The 21,060-nt window shown below is 37.8% G+C and overlaps 1 protein-coding gene across 32 annotated transcripts in view; it reads right to left on the minus strand.

Annotated features, from left to right (window-relative positions):
* Positions 1 to 21,060, minus strand: part of MAP2 (microtubule associated protein 2) — a 321,228-nt gene that overhangs the window by 17,311 nt on the left and 282,857 nt on the right. For 6 of the 32 annotated variants that reach the window (XM_060193982.1, XM_060193988.1, XM_060193981.1 and 3 more), the window contains 7 exons: positions 17,155 to 20,823; positions 16,761 to 16,967; positions 16,452 to 16,586; positions 13,331 to 13,392; positions 7,415 to 7,585; positions 6,335 to 6,482; positions 3,143 to 3,483 (listed from right to left, as the gene is read on the minus strand). In XM_060193982.1, coding sequence (XP_060049965.1) covers positions 3,143 to 3,483; positions 6,335 to 6,482; positions 7,415 to 7,585; positions 13,331 to 13,392; positions 16,452 to 16,586; positions 16,761 to 16,967; positions 17,155 to 20,823 — 4,733 coding nt within the window. The remainder of the gene's footprint in view (positions 1 to 3,142; positions 3,484 to 6,334; positions 6,483 to 7,414; positions 7,586 to 13,330; positions 13,393 to 16,451; positions 16,587 to 16,760; positions 16,968 to 17,154; positions 20,824 to 21,060) is intronic. The other 26 variants (XM_060194000.1, XM_060193998.1, XM_060193996.1 and 23 more) reach the window with 10 other exon arrangements.

Genomic DNA, 21,060 nt, shown 5'->3' on the forward strand with positions numbered 1-21,060 from the left:
AATTTAGATGTAATATGGATTGAGGAGGTAACTACTTCTGACTTTATTTGGGAGAGTTTCAAATAAATAGAATTATTGAGCCAGTCTAATTTGCCTATTAAGTTAAATGAAGCACACTTAGTATCTATGGTCAATCTAGGATTGCTCAATGTTCTTTCCAGTAGAATGAATTAAGTTTTCGCTGAAGAGATGAACTTCATTGCTTTTATAAGGCTTCACATATCTTTGGCTAGCGTATCTATCCATTAGACATTGATGTGCCTTACTGAACTGAACTAAGCTTCTTTGTCAATTAGAAAACTGGACTTTCACAGAAGATAGCAGCTGTAAAAGCCTAGGTAGTAATTGGGAAATGTTATGCATGTACAAACTATTATATTTACTGTTGAATGTAAAACATTAATTCCCCAATAAAGAAATTAAAAAAAATTCCCTGGACAGACAACCCCACCAATGTGTCCTGGAGCTCCACTTCCCCAGAGCCCTTCTCCACCAGGGAAAGAGAAAGACAGGCTGGGAGTATGGATCAACCTGTCAATACCCATGTTCAGCAGGGAAGCAATTGTAGAAGCCAGACCTTCAACCTTCTGCATCCCACAATGACTTTGGGTCCATGCTCCCAGAGGGTTAAAGAATAGGAAAGCTATCAGGGGAGGGGATGGGATACAGAGTTCTGGTAGTGAGAATTGTGTGAAGTTGTACCCCTCTTATCCTATGGTTTAGTCATTGTTTCCTTTTTATAAATAAAAAATTAAAAAAAGAAGAAATAAAAAAAAACCTAGGTAGTATAAAACCATACATACAGAAGAATGATAAATGGTCACATTTGGGACAAATTAAAAAAAAAAACTTCCTAATTTGGATAGTTGTTAAATTCTGATGACACACAATCTTTTATTTATTTTTTTCTCTCTTCTTAAAATTATTTTATGTATCTATTTATTTTGTGTAGAGATAAATCGAGAGGGAAGGGGGAGACAGGGAGAGAGAGATATCTGCAACACCGTTTCACCAATCTTGCAGCTTCCCCACTGCAGGGAATGTCCTACAATGGACACAGAATCATATATATATATGATTATATATATCTATTATAGACATTATACATCTAATATATATATATCCACGCTTCAATTCTTGGTGTACAAATCAAATCAACAATGCAACTTTGAAAATTAAATTATTTACATGCAAATTAAGAACTTCATATTTTAACACAATAGAACCTGTGTCTAAAATGAGGCTCCATCTGCACATTTATTTCTATCTTCATGGAGAAGTGTTGTGTGACTACTTTGATCAACACAGGGTGCCTCTGTCTGCTACAAACCTGACTCCTAGAGTAAGTCTCATCATTATTATTATTTTTGTCCTTTTCAGTGATTCTTGGTTAGTCACTGTCCATTTAAATATCCTAGGACAAATGATTGCTGTGGCTTTGATTTTCCCCAATAATGTATATTTATGTATTATCAACAAGATAACAAAAGGCTTTAATGGATTGTTTAGATAATTTTGGAGAAGATTTAACAAATATTTTCCAACTATTTTATAAAGTAGAAATTTAAGAATCCAATTATCGAGCTGAACACAGAAAAAAAAAAAAGAACCCTTCTTCCTTCCTGTAGCTCCGATTATATTCTGTAAGGAGACTAACAGGGGACAATTTTAAAGTGTTGAGTGATTTATTATTATTTTTGCATACAGAAACAGTTCAACTACAGTGCATCTCAATTTCCTGATTCATTTCTCCCTCCAGCTAAAATGCACTGACGCCATCTATCACAGAGTAGGAGACAAAGCTCTTCCTTCCATCTGTTCCTTGTTTGGGTGAGGAAATGCCCCTTGCTTCTCCAACAAAAGTCACTTCGTCACTCTACCTCTTTGAATTTTTTCAAAATCATCTGATGTTGGGACAGGATAATTTGGCAGAATGTTAACACCTGACTTATGAAAGAAGAAATTTTCTCCAAAGGACTCTGTGGCGCAAAGCGCAAGGACCAGCATTAGGATCCCAGTTCAAGCCCCCAGCTCCCCACGTGCACTTAACCCACTGTGCTACCCTGCCTGACACCCCAGACTGATTTCTGTGTCCAGATGTATAGGATTAAAGCCAGGAAGATTGCTCATGTGTCAGCTCACAGGACAAGTCTATCTGTAGTTCTGGCTCATCACTCTCATTTGAAACTCTATTTCATACAAAATAAATAAATATTTTTAAATAAACAAACAGTATATAAGCAGGACTTAGGTGAAAGCAGAACTCCAAACCAAGTTCCTGGGTAGAAAATGTGTGAATGTTTCATGTGCCCACACTGAAAATGGAGTTAGTAGGTAGAATTTCACTAATAACACTGTTAAAACAATTCACCCAGAACCCCTGCTCCCCACCTGCAGGGGAGTCGCTTCACAGGCGGTGAAGCAGGTCTGCAGGTGTCTTATCTTTCTCTCCTCCTCTCTGTCTTCCCCTCCTCTCTCCATTTCTCTCTGTCCTATCCAACAACGACAACAACAATAATAACTACAACAATAAAACAACAAGGGCAACAAAAGGGAATAAATAAATAAAATAAATATTTAAAAAAAACAATTCACCCAAAATCAAGATCCTAATACAACAACTTTAATCATCATAATCATATAGAGAACTGTTCCTGTTGTCCACATACATATTGGATGTTTGCAATGCCAGCTACAGTAGGAAAACTGAATCATTCTCAGACTTTTGAACCATTAGAGCATTCATAGAAAATATTTCAGGAAGAAGGAAGGAGATAAAAGTGGAATCACTTTAAAGAGGATCAAATGAATTCACAAAATTCTCAAGCAGAATGTTCAAATTCTTACCAAAAAAACATAATCTCAAGCTCTTGAAATAGAGTTATATTCAGAAAACACCTTAGGTAATCAACCAGTTCTATATGGTCAAATAAATTTTATCTATTAATAACCAGATTGTTATGACAGATGATACACTATCATTTTCAAAGAAAGTTTACATTCTTAGCAATTAATCCCAAGTAGCAACTAATATCTCTACCTCCCTGTAATTATAAGAACTTTCAGCTCATACCATGAGGGCACTATAACGATTAATGGTATTTGGCTTTTGGTAGCAAATATGTGTATGTGTAACTCTTACCTGTCCCCCTTTTGGCTGGTATTTGATGTTGTCTGTTGATCCGATCTTGGACTTGACATTCTTCAGGTCTGGCAGTGGCTGGTTAATGAGCCGAAGCTGCTTGGGAGTAGCAGGGGATTTTGGAGGAGTACGTATGATAGCAACTTTCTTCTCACTGGGCACCAAGATGGCAGATTTGGGGGTTCCTGGTGTGTGAGGGGTCCTGGGATAGCTAGGCGTTCCAGGAGTGCCTGGTGTGCGTGAGGAATAGCTTGGCGGGGTGCCAGGAGTAATGGCAGTTGACCCAGGAGTAGTGGGTGTTGAAGTACCACTTTTCCCAGCTCTGCGAATAGGCTCAGACCCTACATTTACAAACAAAAACCGAAATCACAGCATCAGGTAACCCTTCTCAAGACATTCTTTTTCCCATAGGCTGTGGAAACTTACAATATACCAAATTTCTAAAGTGTTTAAAATATTTATGAATTACAATATTAAGCAAAAAAGTGACAGGCTCCTTTTTTTGTTTGTTTAGAACTAGTGATACTCTTCATTTTTTTTTTTAAATCTGTTTCTGTGTACTATTAGTGCTTTGAAGAAAATGGATCAGTTAAGTACTGCTTTTATTTTTTTCTCTCTCTACAATTTATTTTATTATTTAAATCGCAATAGGGACTAGGTGGTGACTCTCCCAGTAGAGCTCATGCATGTGCAAGGACCTAGTTCAAGCCCCTGATTCTTACCTGCGCGGGGGAGTTGCACAAGCAGTGAAGCAGGGCTGCAGCTGTCTCTCTTTTTCTCTCCCTCTCTTTCCCTTCTTTCTCAATTTCTATCTCTATCAACAAAAATAAAGATAAAAAGAAAGAGAGAAAGGAAGGGAGGGAGAAAAAAAGAGGAAGAAAGATGGATGGATAGAAATGAAGGAAGGAAGAAAGGAAGGAAAGGAGAAAGGTGGGTGGGTGGGTGGATGGATGGATGGTTGGATGGATGGTTGGATGAATGAATGGACATGAAGGAAGGAAGGAAAGAAGGAAGGAAGAAAGGAAAGAAAGAAGGAAGGAAGGAAAGATGGAAGGAAAGAAGGAAGGAAGGAAGGAAGGAAGGAAGGAAGGAAGGAAGGAAAGAAGGAAGGGAGAAAGGTGTGTGGGTGGGTGGATGGATGGATGGTTGGATGGATGGTTGGATGAATGAATGGATAGGAAGGAAGGAAAGAAGGAAGGAAGGAAAGACAGAAGGAAAGAAAGAAGGAAGGAAGGATGGGAGAAAGGTGGGTGGGTGGATGGATGGATGGATGAATGGTGGGCTGGCTGGGTGGTTGGATGGATGGACAGGAAGGAAGGAAGGGAGGAAAGAAGGAAGGCAGGAAGAAAATGCGTGCTGGAAGTGGTGAATTCATTATGCAGGCACTAAGACCCAGAGAAAACCCTGGTAGCAATAAAAAAAATTCTGAGGGGCTTCTTGGGCTGTAGAGCACCCAGTTAAATGCAGGTATTGCCATGCACAAGCACTTGGGTTCAAACCACTGCTTTCCACCATAGGGGGGACACTTCACAAGCAGTGAAGCAGGTCCACAGGTATCTATCTCTCTTTCTCTCTCCCATCTCCGTTTCTGTCCTATCCAATAAAATAGGGTGCGAGTTGGGGGGAGGATCACTGGGAGCAGTGGATTTGTAGTGCTGGCATCAAGCCCCAGTGCTAACCCTGGTGGCAATAAAAATTAATAAATAGATAAAAATCATATGAGAAATACTGATAGAGAAGTCAGAGCACCACTCCTGCACATGCAGCACTCAGACTCAAATGGGAAGCCTCAGGCATGCAATATCTGACTTCCTACCTGCTGAATTATGTATTTCCCTAGCTGTTCTGGTAACAAGCAATGCAAGGTAGAAAACTCAGGCTTTCCTGGTTTGTGATTCTTACATTCACATAATGAATCATCTAAAATGAGTTCTGATGTGTGATCACAAATGCACTATCTTTCTATAGTTGGAAAAAGACTCTTCACTTAATGATTATTGTTGTTATTATTGTTGCTGCTATTGTTGTTGTCGGATAGAACAGAGAGAAATGGAGAGAGGAAGGGAAGACAGAGAGAGGGAGAGAAAGATAGATACCTGCAGACCTGCCTCACTGCTTGTGAAGCGACTACCCTGCAGTTGGGGAGCTAGGGTCTGGAACCAGGATCCTTACAATGGTCCTTGTGCTTTGCACCACCTACGCTTAACCCGTTGCACTACTGCTTGACTCCCCACACACTTCTTATATTCTCTTTCCCTCTGCCTTGTTTCCTAATACTAACAAACAATAAATTAACAGTTTGTCACATAGAGCTCTAGGGAAAGAAAAAAAGATCTCTAGTGAAAGACCATGTTGGGAGCCTCCAGAAAAGATAAAACTTAATGATGTTATCTCAGAGCTTTACTGATCACCGTGCCGTAGTGATTTATTCTATGTGACAGGATCTCTTCCAGCTTGACAGGCATGTGATAGGATCCATTATGTCAGTCAGGTGGCCATGTGAAAAGACACCTTTTCCACTAATGACCCACTAACCTTTATAAACTGTGAACCACAGTCTGAGAGCAAGTATATATATATATATTTAAAAATCTATATTGGCTTTCTCGTTTAGCCACTTTTTACAAGATTTTTTTACACTTACTTGGAAAAATATATTTTCAGTTCTATTTATAAATTTAAATGCTAATAATTTAATGAATAATAACTTATTTCCTAGATGAGTCATTTTGATTCAAACAGGCACATCAATAACTTGGATTTTTCTGATTCTTTGGGACAGATATAAGCTGTTTTAAAACACGTTTTATGAAAAATATAAATACATAACAATCTCTATTCCACTTCTATAATTCTACATTTCTTTATTTATCTATTTTTACCAGAGTACTGCTCAGCTCTGGCTTATAGTGATGCTGGGGACTGAACTTGTGATTTTGGAGTCTTAAGCACTACTACAAGTCTTATGCATGACTACTATGCTATATACTCAGCTCTATTTTATCTTTATTTTTAAAGACTTGTTTACTTATTTTAGATAGACACCAGAATACTGATGAAATTTGGCACTTTGTAGTGTCAGGAATTGAATCTGGGACCTCAGGGGCCTTAGGCATATAAGTGTTTTTGCCTCTGCACTTAAAGAATATTTTTAAATGATTAATAAGGAAGCCAAACCAAAAGCAAACCTACTGGTGGTCCGCCGTACTGAAGAGGAGATAGAGCTGTTAAGAGAGAAGGAATTCTCATCTCTGTCTCCTGATACCCCTCTGCGAGGAGGGAGAATGGAGGATGGTCTAGGCAGAGAGGAGCGCTTCTCTGGACTCTTGGTTACTCCATCCTGTGGTAAAAATAAAGGGACATTAGGTTCCTGTAAGTTTTTATTTTAATTATCCAACGTGATAACATTGCTCTGGTTATTTTTCCTTCCTATGCTGATAGGTGAATTTCCTCTCATATACATTACTAAATTTCATATACACACACACACACACACACACACACACACACACACATTTCTACTTCAAATCTTAGAATTAATTTTGACTATAGTTTTTATAAAAATGTATTAAGTTAATGTTCACGATTATGAAGTCCAAATTATAAATAACAATATCAACAAAAGAATCTGCTTAAGCAACCTATGGTAAAGACACTTATGGTAAATTTGCAACCTTTCTAAAAAAATCTTCATTAGCATGAGAATTTATAGACATAAGGTGCCTAATAGGTGTTACATTCTTAATATTTCCTAACAATGACCACAAACATACTGTGCACTTATATGATAAGTACTTTAAGCCTTTTACATCCATTTCTAAACTACTTCTCACTATAAAATCTATTTATTTTACACTTAACAATATAGATGTCATCAGTTTATGTAATTTTTAAAAAATAACTAAGTGGTAGGTGGCAGTAATAGCATAAAACTTGACATATCTATTATTAAGTCCAAATTACTATATAGAATATAACAGTATTTTATTATATAATAAGTAACAGTAATATCACATCAATTTTTTATCTAAAAATGTATTGCATATCAAATAATGAACACTGGGTAACATATCTAGAAAAGACATTTCTATTTTAATAACAAACTTCTCAGAAATATTGAGGTTTCATTTGTACTTGTTTTTTAATGTATATTTTTTATATGTCAAACACTTCAGAATTTTAAGTCTTCATTTTCATTCATTTACTGAATTATGTCCTATAACCTCTCAAATTGTATTCCTTTCTATTCCTTTGATTGATGAGCTGCCTTACCTTGTTCCCTGATTCTGAACATGACAAACCATCTGTGGAGCCCTCTGAGGTGGGCTGTATTAAAAAACCCTCAGAAACTGTAGTCTTTATAGTCGTACTAGGATAGGCTGAATTGCATCTTGGGGATTTTGTGCTACCCTGTAAGGCAGGAATCTTTGACAAAGTAGAATTCTAGCCATGAAAGAAAACAAACAAAATCACAAAATAAACAAAACTATGAAGTAAAAGGAAAATTTAAAAACAACACAAACATATAAGAAATTAAAATTCTACATTTAACAAGAACATATGATAAGTGGATATAATCAATGATGGAGATGAACATTTATATGAGAATAATGCATTTTTATTGATCACCTCATTAAGCAAAACTAATTAAAGAATACTTGTATGAACATAGAAAGTGTCACTTCTGTATTTTACATGTAAGGTTTTTGTTTGACCCACAGGTCATAGAATGATCCATTTGGAAAATATCTTGAGATTATGTGGGAATTCATCTGTAATCAAGTCCTTAAGGTGTTTATATAGTCAATACCAGGATCATATTTCAAGAATTCTAGAACAAGGCAAATAAGGGAAATACTTATATTCATTTATTTTATTTGATAGGACACAGAGAAATTGAGAGGGAAGGGGGAGAGAGGGGGAGAGAGAGACTAAAAGACACCTATAGCACTGCTTCACTGCTAGTGAAGCTTTTCCCCTGCAGGTGAGAGTAGGGCTTGTATCCCCGGCCTTGTGAATTATAACATGTGCACTTAGCCAGTTGTGGCATTGCCAGACCAGGAGAATTTTTTTTTTTTTATTGCCACCATGGTTATTGCTGGGGCTTGGTCTTTGTAAGGCTATTTTTTTTCCTTTCTTTCTTTTTCTTCCTTCCTTTCTTTCTTTCTTTCTTTCTTTCTTTCTTTCTTTCTTTCTTTCTTTCTTTCTTTTGTAAGGCTATTTTCTTTCTTTATTTCCTTCTTTTTTTCTTTTGTAAGGCTATTTTCTTTCTTTCTTTCTTTAGTAAGGCTATTTTCTTTCTTTCTTTCTTTTGTAAGGCTTCTTTCTTTCTTTCTTTCTTTTGTAAGGCTACTTTCTTTCTTTCTTTAGTAAGGCTATTTTCTTTCTTTATTTCCTTCTTTCTTTTATAAGGCTATTTTCTTTCTTTCTTTCTTTTGTAAGGCTATTTTATTTCTTTCTTTCTTTCTTTTGTAAGGCTATTTTCTTTCTTTCTTTCTTCCTTCCTTCCTTCCTCCCTCCCTTTCTTTCTTTCTTTCTTTCTTTCTTTCTTTCTTTCTTTCTTTCTTTCTTTCTTTCTTTCTTTCTGTCCATACTTGATAGGACAGGACAGAGAAAGATTGAAAGAGGACAAGGAGATAGAGAGGGAGAAAGATTGACACCTGCAGACCTGATCCACAGCTGGTGAAGTGCTCCCCTGCAGGTGGGGCTGGGGTTGGGGCTCAAACTCTGATCCTTGTGCATGGTATTATGTGTGCTTAATGGGGTATGACACTACCTGGCCCTGCCCACCCCCCCAAGTTCTCCCAACCCCCCCAAATATTTTTCAAAGTTGATGATTTATTTTCAGATTGTCCACACTGATTTCATCAGAAAATTGTAGAATTTATAATGGTACACATTACAAACCCTAGTCCCCACCTACAATGGGAAAGTTTCAAGAGTGGTCAAACTGTTGCAAGTCTCTCTCTCTCTCTAGATCTCTCTCCTCCTTCCTTCTTAATTTATTTATGTCTAAACTGAATAAATTTACTTGTACTTGTAGTAATTTATCTCTATCCAAAATAAATAAATTTTAAAAATAAGATGAAGCAGCTAATGACAGTCTATCTCCAAAAATTAATATTCTTTTACTGTTACAAAAATAACTTTTCCTACAGTCATTTTAATATTAAGCATAAGCCTTCCCAGACTGCACAGTCACTCCTGATTTTACAGACACAAAATCTTGAGTGGGAAGTATAATTGGGTTAATACAAGTCATTCTTTTTTGATTGATGGAACCCATAAAACTGTGTGGGCTTCTGAAATGTGATGCAAGAAAGAAAAATGAAATGACTCGATATCTTCAAATTATGAAAGACATCTACAAATCCTAGGCTAAAACCACAAAACAAAGTCAAACCAAATGAAATGAAAAACTATAAGTCAGGTTCATAGTAAAGATCAATTGTAAAATGCAAAAGCACTTATAATGGATGAACTATATTATCAGACATGTGAGTTAATCTTGGGGATTTAAAATTTTATGAGGTTTATGATGCTATAAACAAGGCACAAGGATGTTAAATGAAAGAAGTTAGGTAGGATAACAGCTTATTCTCTCCTTTAGAAAGATGGAATGGGTGTTTTCAAGGGGAAAAAAAAACTTATGTCAAGAAATGAAAATTATTTGTCCTACGTGTATGCGCTGAATGCCAGTTACTGCCAAATTGCCCAAAAGATATGAACATACCCTAAAGATCTTTTTAAACAGAGGGTACTTAGAAAGTCCTTTTCTAGGCAAGAGACTGAAATACTTTAAGGATAACTCTTTAGTCACTATCAGGCTACCCCATCAGCTGGGGCCCTATTCGGGGAGTCCTGAGATTCCCAAACAGACATGAGGGACCTAGACCTCAAATAAATCCCTCTATCCATTGTTACTGGTCATCTCTATGAGGAACAACAAAACAGACCCCTTTGTGGGCCCCCATAAAACTTGCCCTCAAGTTGGATCAACAACGGTAGAAAATGCTCCATCCTCCGAAGGGAGGATGTACTCTATGCTACACCTGAGGAAGATGGGTCCTGATATTGGAGCAGCTTGGAACGTTCCTACTCATGACCACAGAATTTGAGCTCAGATCCACAGGGATGCAGAGGTCACATAGGTTCCTAAGATTAATATGGGCCCCAGACCAAATCAAATTGATGGGGTTTATAGTCAACAATATTTATACCCCTTTCCCATATTAGGGAGCTACTCTCTTCCCTGATCCAGCTTTCTGTCCCTTTATCAGCCATGACATCATCTCCCCAGACAATAACTTGGATCCACCTGCATATCAGATTTCAGGCTTAGGAAAAAAAAACAACAACTAGTATAGCCACAGGCCCTTTGGAATATAACTAAAATATGCCTACTAGCTATCTACAGAATGGAGACCCCCCCAACTCTTCATCTGCACTGTTCCAGCCTTTAGGTTCATGATTAGTCAACAAGTTGTTTGGCTTTACATGTTAACTCTCTTTTCAGCCACCAGGTTCTAGATGCTAGCATGATGCCAATCAGATTTCCCTGGACAGACAACCAAACCAATGTGTCCTGGAGCTCTCTACTTCACCACTCATGAAGCTTTCCCCCTGAAGGGGCTTGAACCTGGGTCCTTGCACACTGTGATGTGTGAGCTTAACCAGGTGCGTCACTGACTGGCCCTGTTACTAGTTCTTTAGTAGATGCAAATAGAAATCTTGAAATTAACAGTGTATTAAAAATAAAGCTTGATATATATATATATATATATATATATATATATATATATATATATATATATATATAAAATACAAAGATTCTTTTGCCATCTAGTCAGTGATACATTAAGATTAACATAAAATTCCTTAGATTCACTATGATATAAAAGGATTTGTTGACATTGGAAATCAACTATAGGTCATTATGCCAACCAGATTTCCCTGGACAGACAACCCTACCAACGTGTCCTGGAGCTCAGCTTCCCCAGAGCCCTACCCTACTAGAGAAAGAGAGAGACAGGCTGGGAGTATGGGTCGACCTGTCAATGCCCATGTTCAGTAGGGAAGCAATTACAGAAGCCAGACCTTCCACCTTCTGCACCCCACAATGACTTTGGGTCCATACTCCCAGAAGGTTAAAGAACAGGAAAGCTATCAGCGAAGGGGATGGGATATGGAGATCTGCTGGTGGGAACTGTGTGGAGTTGTACCCCTCTTATCCTATGGTTTAGTCAATGTTTCCTTTTTATAAATAAAAAATTTAATAAAAAAGAGAAAATAATTGATTTTGCAATATCAACTAAACCTTTTTATATCATCATGAATCTAAGGAATTTTATGTCAATTTGGCTATTTAAATTGAAATATATGGCTAATGACATATGAATACAATTTACAAAAAGAGACAAAGAGGATTTATATCAAATTAGACATCAATATAAATTAAAACCAAGTAGTTATTTTGTCATAATTTTCCAAATAAGGAAAAATACAGGCACACCTAGTAATTATAACTAACATATATACAATCCATATAAATGGGTAGAACCTTTTTAAATTTATTTATTTTTCCTTTTGTTGCTCTTGTTTTTTTATTGTTGTTGTAGTTATTATTGTTGTTGTTATTGATGTCATCGTTGTTAGGACAGAGAGAAATGGAGAGAGGAGGGGAAGACAGAGAGGAGGAGGGAAAGACAGACACCTGCAGACCTGCAGAACAGTCACGTTCCAGGTGAGTTATCTTTCCAGCCATTGCAGATATGTTTAGATAAAGGAATAACATTAAAAAAAGGAGGGGGACAGGTGGTATCGCAGGGGTTTAAGCACACGTGGTGCAAAGCGCAAGGCCTGGTTCGAGCTCTGGCTCCCCACTGCAGGGGGGTTGATTCACAGGCGGTGAAGCAGGTCTGCAGGTGTCTATCTTTCTCTCCTCCTCTCTGTCTTCCCCTCCTCTCTCCATTTCGCTCTGTCCTATCCAACATCATCAATGACAACAATAGCAATAATGACAACAACAAGGGCAAGAACAAGGACAACAAATAGGAAAAAATGGCCTCCAGGAGCAGCGGATTTGTGGTGCAGGCACCGAGCCACAGCAATAACCCTGGAGGCAAAAAAATAAAATAAAATAAAGTAAAATAAATTCAAAAAGGAGTATCATTTATTTTATTTAAACTTACTTATCTATACCACTTAATTTTCTCATAATATTTTAATAAAGCAGTGACATTTATATAAAATATAGCTTAACATTGATTATACTGGTTTGTTTTGACCCTATGAAAAGTAAATATTGCATTCCATAGGTTTTTGCCAGATCATGGTGTTATTTTGTGGTTTGCACTGCTAAGAAAGAGATAGCCTAAATCACAACTCTGCCCTTACTAAGTATCATCTCTGATCATTCTGTTCTCAATTTTCTAAAATGTTTTTTAAATTTTTTTATTTATTTAAAAAAGGAGACATAGACATTAACAAAACCATAGGATAAGAGGGGTACAACTCCACACAATTCCTACCACCAGATCTCTGTATCCCATCCCCTCCCCTGATAGCTTTCCTATTCTTTATCCCTCTGGGAGTATGGACCCAAATGTGGCTGGGGACACAGCATAATGGCTATGCAAAAGACTTTTCATGCCTGAGGCTCCAGGTTCTCAGATTCAATCTCTAGCACCTTCAAAAGCCAGAGCTGAGCAGCGTTCTCAGTATCTCTGTCATTAAAATAAAAATTAAAACCAAATCAAAACAAAACAACCAAATGGCACTTTGAATCTATCAGAATGAGTGAACTTTTTTTTTTTTTTTTTTTTCCTCCAGGGTTATTGCTGGGGCTTGGTGCCTGCACCACGAATCCACCGCTCCTGGAGGCCTTTTTTCCCTTTTGTTTATCAGTGTTGTTATTATTATTATTGTTGTTGTTGTTGTTGCTGGATAGGACAGAGAGAAATTGAGATGGGAGGGGAAGACAGAGGGGGAGAGAAAGACAGACACCTGCAGACCTGTTTCACCGCCTGTGAAGCGACTCCCCTACATGCGAGGAGCCGGGGGCTCGAACCGGGATCCTTACGCCGGTCCTTGTAAGAATCTAAAGCCTACATGATATCTACAGTTATTATTCAAGTGTTACCTAATAGCAGAGGCAATATCATATGAAGAAAAAGTTATTTTACTCACAGAGACTTTGTCCTTTGCCTGTTTAAAAACACTGGAAGCCTGAGTTGATTCACCACCGGCTGCTGTTGAAAAGAAAAGTACAAACAACTCTAAACTTAGTATAATGCATAAACACATTTAATTACATTTTGGATATTCACTTGTGTCAACACACTAATTAATGCAAAATGAAATTTTGACATTAAATTTCAGCAACTAAAGAAATATGAATATGGCTTGTGGTTCCCACTAGAGTTTGTCCTGGTTAATATGACCCAGTGTTTACCCAAGTACAGAAGACAGTTGTTTTCTATTGTCAGTAATGCACCTTGGAAGTATCATGATTGAGAATGAAACACAGAGCAGCCACTTATATGCTGAGATTTTTAAGGAACAGAGGCTCCATGGGATGCTAGGGTTGGTCTGATTGAAAAAAAGTCTTTATGAAGATTCCCAAACCCTTTTTTTGTAACTATCGGCATACCACACATATTCCTATACTTTTTTATTCCAAATTGTCATCTTGGTCATCTTCCCCCATTCAATTCACAATATTAAACATACTTGTTTGACGTGAAACACATCACCATCACATGAGAAGGGAAGAAAAATAACTTGTCAAGGAGAAAAGACATGACAAGAATTTTAAGTCCAGTTAAAGAGAATACGTTCTACACATGCACTTCCTGTATGAAATTATAACCACATCTGTTACTGTTGTTTCTCTTGCTGCTGGTTTTATACTTCTGTTTTCAATTTTAAAATAAATCTGTCATCTCTAATATATTTTCTGTTGTAGACTTATCTGACTGAACTATCTGGCATGACTGAAAACAATCTGTGTATTTTGGGAAAGTATCTCTATGTAAAAAAAATTGTGCTTAGAAAATAAAAGGTATACACTGTGTATTTATTCCCTCTTTTATGTGTTTTCATGAGAGAGAAAAGCTCAGGAAAAATACTTAATCCTTATAAGCACTTTAAACTCGTTTTTAAAAGGTTTCTTATGGTATATGTAGCTCGAAGACAAAAATAATAACTTTATGCATTAAGGTATATGCTATTTAAGACTGGCTGGTAAGACTACTCACAGAATGCAGAACAGATTTTTTTTTTTAAAGGACTGTTGCTAATGACACCCCTTACAATTTTTACACTATACCTTAATTTGGTGATTTACATAATTTGCTTTAAGTTAATGACTCTTATATTTGGTATATGGTTTCTGTTTCAGTATCTTAATATTTGAATAGTAGAAGGAAAGAAATGGATTAAACCAAATTTAAAATTTTCCTTTAGTAAGTTATTTAAAATAAACAATTTAGTCTCCGTATAGTTAACTGAATAACAATGACATAGGAACTTCACCAAATCATTTGTCAATCTTTTTTTTTTCCCTGAGATTTCACACGCTTGATATAGTTTTGCATGTTTTTAGTCTATAGGATTCTTATGCTCAAACTGAAAGATTCTGCTTGTGTAAGCATTTGAATAATGAGTTTAAAGGAAATGATTAAGATGAGATAAAAATTCAAGATGTGTTAATTCCATATTTTAGAGGGTCTCTTCATCAGGAACCACTATCATAAAAATTTGTGTACAACAACAAAATTTTTACTTTTAAAATTTACCTTAGGTATGATTTCTTGAAGGAAAGCACATGGAATGATTCCTTTAGGAAGAACACCAGTACGGGGTACCTAGAGTTTTTAGTGGCTATGATGAAATCATCAGTGATTTTTAATTTTATTTTTTCTTACAAAGGTTAATTCTATTCCTGACCTCTGAAACCACCTAAAGATTATTTATATAAAGGCAATGAGAATGCATATTGGGAATGAAAACACTCTTTCTTACTTAGCAATATGATCTTATTTTGTAGACTATAAGGCTCAAATATAATGAAAACTATTTTTTTTCCTAGTATAATACACACTTAGAATACTTTGCACTAAAATCTAGGAAGCAGTTTTGCACTATGGATGTTTGTATAGACATTTATTAGGATTTGTTCTTATTATGTTTAATTCTGCCATTCCATGATTTAATTTTTTTTATTAAGTGGTTCCAGAGCATGATGTCAGGATTCTTGTGAGTGTAAAATACCACTGAGTCATCTCCTGGGTCTATTTCTTATTGTACATTTCTTAGACAGAAAGAAGGGATGGATAGAGGAAGAAACACTACATTATCATTCCACCATTCATAGAGTCCCTTTGGTGTTCAGGGTGCTCCCAGGAACATGACTCTAGGAACTGAATCCAGAGCCTCATACAGAATAAGGTATGCTCTTTTCCCAGTGAGACTTCTCCCAACATTCTATAATTTTTAACAGTAAAAAAAAAAACAAGCAAGAAAACAAACAAAACCAAGTATATTTGAAGACAGAAAAGAAGGTAGCAAAATCTAAATAAACACAAAGTCTATACTATTCAAAGGTAGAAGTTTTAAGTTAGAATTTAGAACACTGTATTATGTAAACTAATTTCACTGTTTGGATCTATCATACTGAAGAAAATCCGAACAGTGAAATATTGAATAGATTGAATATGGTTAGTTGAAAGCCTCACTAATTTTAGAGATAAGGAATACAATCTAATGAAATCAACAGATAATTTCATTTTCCTTTCATCGAAAGTAATTTTGCAACTACAGTTTTACCCATGATTTCCTTCTCACTTTCAATTTCAAATTCACTATGCATTCTTAGAGGATTTCAATAAATTCATCAACATCAGTAACAGATTTGGTAGTAATAATGTAGAAAATAGAATAGGCATGGTGTTTAAGCATGAGGAGATAAAGAAGCAAAATAATGAGAATGCATACCACGGTTCTAGTCATCGCCATCGTCTAACCAAACACACAGAATGAAAATAGGAATCCCCAGAACGTGACACTAGAGCACAATGCCAAGATACAATCACTGTTAAGTCTGAGCATGACAAAGAAACAGATGGTCATGACCTCTTCTGCGGGAAGGAAAAAAAAAATGATACAAGACACTTAATAGCGAAATTGTTCATGACGGCTGAGATTCTTGGAAGGAAAATAAAATGAAGAAGCTGCTACAGTAATGAAATTAAAAAGAAAATATATGTCTATGTTTGCCAGCCACATTGCAGAATTGAACAGTCGTCACCTGTCGTTTTCCGCTTAACACAGGAGAGATGAGTTGGTCTAGTATATTTGATAGCAGGTTTTAAAATGAATTTCCTGGAAGGAGAGTGGGCCTGAACTTCTGTTTTTTTAGCAAGTTCAGCCTTCTTATAAACTGCTATGAATAAGAAAACACAGAAAGCATACCATCAGGAAAAAATAAACACTTGGAGCAAAAACGAATGAAATTTCACAAATAATTAGTTACCACTGTTAGGCAGTTTTGTTTTTTTCTACAAAAGAGTAATAATTACTTCAAAAGCATTTTTAAAGAAGTGATTGTTAAATGAACCTTTTTTCCTTCTCACTTCATCTCTGGAGACTGTGCTAGGCTCCTTTTTAGCTATTTTTCTTTCAGGAGTGGAAATTCTGCCTCTCCCGGTTTTAAAAGGCTTTTCTTTTCTATGTTTCTCAAGAGATGGTCTCCGAGCTTCCTTGTCAGCTTTCTCCTCTTTAGGAATAGTGTCTAACTGTTCTGTCATGATGCTTCTATCATCATCTGTGGATCAAAGCAAACCATGACAACAACAACGGAAACATTAGTAACAAATGTACAAAATTCTTTGCATAGTTAACAAAATGCAAAATAAAGAGGGAAATCTTTTTAAATATTTAAAATGAAAAAAAATCCACTAGGTTACTGAATTTTATTGGGGAGTAGAATATTTAAAGAAAAGAATGCACACCTTGAGTGTCCACCCAGAGGCTGTCTGCATCCATGATGGAGTCATCAATGGTGGTCTCATCTTTGTAATCGTCATAGGTTTCTGTCTTATATTCTGAGACTGCAACCTCTCCTCTCTCAGGGGAAGCAGGGGCTTCTGGGGATCCATCTCTGGGTTCAGCCTGGGCTTCAGCTGCCTCTTCTTCTTTGAGCTCTTCTTCGGCATGAGGGGAAGGTCTCCTTTCTACCTCAGGGTGCTCTAGGGCTGCAAAACGCACGCTGTGTGAACCTGACTCCCCTTCGTCAGTTGTGGTTTGCACAACTGTGATGAAATCATCTTCGATGGTCACAACAGACTCAATCACTCCCTTATGTTCACCTGGGCAGGTCTCTACAAATTCCTCCCTCACACCTGGGACCCCCAGGTCAGTAATCTGAAGGGTGTCTGAGCGGAAGAGTAGTTTATCATATTCTCCCTGGGCTTCAATCTCTTCTTCCTCGATCTGAGGCTCAGCTGGTTCAGCACTAAGGGCTTCAAGCAATGGCTCTGTAACATCAGAGGGTGTAATAGATATATCTGGGGTCTCTTTGCTTTCTTTTGGCAGCTGAATAAATTCCATCTGGACATCGACTTTCTCATCTATGACTAAATCAGCCTCTGCAATGGCAGTTGCACAAGGTATTTCCACTGACAATTTGACAGCAATCTCATCTTGAATTAGAGAAGATTCTGGGGATATTTCTTTCTTGCCCTCATCAGCTTTTAAGGACTCCATGGTGAGACTTTCATGCTCACCACTGGACTCATAGGACTCTTCTTTGTCTACAGCCTCTTGGTGAACCAGGTCAGGCTTTGCTACCTTTTCCTTGATTTCTGTCTCACTGACTTTGGCACCTTCTCTCATGTGACTAGACTCAACACCCATAAATCCATCTGTCTCCTGAGGTGTGGGGGATGAGGGAGTGAGGTCCTTCGCAGCCTCAAGCTGAAGCTCTGTTGCCCTTTCTGTGTCTAAGCCTAGTCCTGTGGCCATCTGTTCAAAGTCACTGATTTTAACATCTATTTGACCCTGATCAGGTTTCTTTGCATCAAAATCCATTCCTAGTTCAGCTTTTCTTGATGGTTCTACCTCAGCTACCTCTGGCACTGAACTCAGACCTTTCTCTGCTTTCTCAGCAATGAGAGGTGATGCATCCTTGGACACTGTCAACTCCTTGCCTGAAACAGGCTCATAGGTTTCAATTTTGTCCTCAGTTTCTTCTGTTTCCTTGGCATGTTCTTCACTCTTTTCTAGTACAGTATCCAGCTTATCATTAACTTTCCTCTCCTGATCAAACTCCCTTCCAAGTCCCAGTTTGTCACTAGAAGTTTGTGGGGATGTTTCTTTCTCAGCACTAGATTCATCTTTGACTCTTCCGGCAGCTGCCAGTTTTACTTCAATCAATGAAAGGTCAGTGGCCAAATCTCTTCGTATTTTATCCTCAGTGCCTTCATAAAAGGAACCACTCTCCCCTGATAAATTCTCACTGTCTTGTACAGGTGATGGGAGTGGGACTGTGTATTTATTAAACACACAGTAGCCCATATCTTCTGGCTGGCTGTCTGTTTTCACAATTGTATGGTTATCATCAGTGACAGGGGGCAAGTCAGGACTACGTTCCTCAGCCACAGTCTCAGATGGCACAGATTTCCTCCTGGCAACTTCACCATCTGCACTGACCGAAGCTAACCTAGACCTTGTACCTGCCAGATCTAGCATTTCAGGCAGGTCAGGGGCCATGACAGTGCCATTTTTGTAATACTCTTTGGCTAGGAATGGTGACTCACAGGATGACTCAAATTGAGTATTTTCCTCTCTAGCAGACTTCTCTTCCTCAATCTGTTCTTCCTCCTCTTTGCTCTCTATTGGGAAGCAAGGGGCTTTCTCTAGTGCCGGTGTTGTGGCAGGAAGGTAATCATCCCCTTCATCCATACTTCCACTAGTGTTGGTTAGAATATCAGAAGCCAGGGGAGAAAGATCATGCCCCCGACCAAAGTTAAAACCAAGGGCTATGGAATCCAGGCAAGACATGGGCAAATTGATCGACATGCTTCTTTGTTCTATTGCAGACCTACCACCAAGTCCCAAGCTCCTGCTTAGTGTCAGATCATCTTTATTCTTACTGTGGAGATCGCGTTTCTCCCCATAAACTTTTGGATCAATGGTGAACATTCTTTCTTGAGGAGAACTGGGTTCTTCAGGTAAGTCAGGTGGATAGCTCTGTGCAAGAGAGCTATATCCTGCTTCTTGCGCCGGAACACTGGGCTGGGAATCTTTCCCTGCCTGAAGTCCTTTGTCTTCATCTTTATACATGGGAGAAACAGTATCAAAAGACTCTGGGGCACTTTCTCTGGTGTCGCTCAGTTCATAGTAATCACTACCTGGCTGGATGCTTTTTGTCACCTCTTCTTTTAAGGCAGATGTTTCAAAGTACTTGGACATACCAGACTTATCTTCATAAAATGGCATGTCGGGCTCAACTGATGTTGCAGCCTCAATCTCTTCAAACTTACTATCTTTGTCAGAAACATTTTCTTCAAAAAGTTCCTGGATTGTACTCTTTTCATTTAGTACCACTGGTTCAGGAGCAGCTTTCTCCAGACTTACAGGGAACGAGTCCTGTTTTAATATATCTGTGGTGGACTCCTGGCCTTTCTGTTCTTTTGTGAAAGTAAGCTCTGTCAGGATCTGAATTAAGCCCATTTTTTCATCGCTGGATTTGAATGACTCCTCCCTCTCTTCAGGAGAAGCTACTTTGTCAGAAGTGGTTATTTCTTCCTGCTTTAGTTGAGGCTCCTTTTCAGTATGTGTAGATTCCTCTCCAGTGAGGGTGGACAACTCTTCTTTTGGCACACTGTCCTGCTTCAGGGCCTCTTTGTCTTCCTCTAAAACTTTTTCTAGTACATATTCTTCCACAATTGAAATGGGAGCATCTTTGAGTGAGGCAAATACTTCCGAGACTGGTGCTTCTGCCACTTTGTCAGGTTTGTTCTTCTGGGGCTCTTCAGTTTTAGTGCTGTCTTTGGCAGTTACTAGGCCACTGCCTTCTCCCACCAGAGACCTTCTTCTCTCTAGCTGTAATAGGGCAGAGGCAAAGGGTGATGATCCTGCAACTATCTCATTCTTTATGACACCTAAAGGAAGAGTGAAGCTGCCTGCCTGAAATGGACTCGGCATGGGAGAGTCAAATTGTTTTCCTTCCCATTTGGGGATATCCTCAAGTACATCTTTTTCCTTCATAGGTGTAAGCGGGCCAGGAGAAATAGGAGCAACTAAACCCCACTCATCCTTTTTTGCTTCCGTTGGCATTTCAATGAACCAGTTCTTTTGCTCTTTTGGAGTTAGGGGCTCTGCGGGGAGGCCAATACTAGGTACCACTAAGCTTGGATCTGTCGTGGGTTTCATGTCTTCTGAACTGGCACCAAAAGTGTGCCCAAACAGAGAAATGGATGCATTTTCTTCTTGCATGTTCTTTTTATCGGTGGGAATTTCAGTTGTGTCAGGCTGAGAAACTAAGGCAGCATGTTTAAGGTCGTCACCAGGCTTATTTTGCTTCTCTGATTCCTTTTCCTTCTTATCTACTGCTTCAGCTGCAGAGGAAGCCAATTCCTGTTGCTCTGGGAACTCCATCTTCGAGGCTGTAAGTAAACCTGAAGTAATTGGGTTGGTTTTTAAATAAACAGTCAAGTGGTTTCAGGCAGTAAGCTTTAAATTACATTTGGAATGACAAATGAGTGGTAGGGTAAAATGAAAAACGATGGAACATGCAAGCATGCTATCCATTTAAAAATCAATATGAAAATGTTGGAACTGAGATATATTTCTACTGTTAATTGATCAAATGAATTTTGATTGTGAATGTATGTGTAAGCAGCTGTATCTATCAA

The sequence above is a fragment of the Erinaceus europaeus genome, chromosome 7 (genome assembly GCF_950295315.1).
Source record: "Erinaceus europaeus chromosome 7, mEriEur2.1, whole genome shotgun sequence".
Lineage (NCBI taxonomy): Eukaryota > Metazoa > Chordata > Mammalia > Eulipotyphla > Erinaceidae > Erinaceus > Erinaceus europaeus.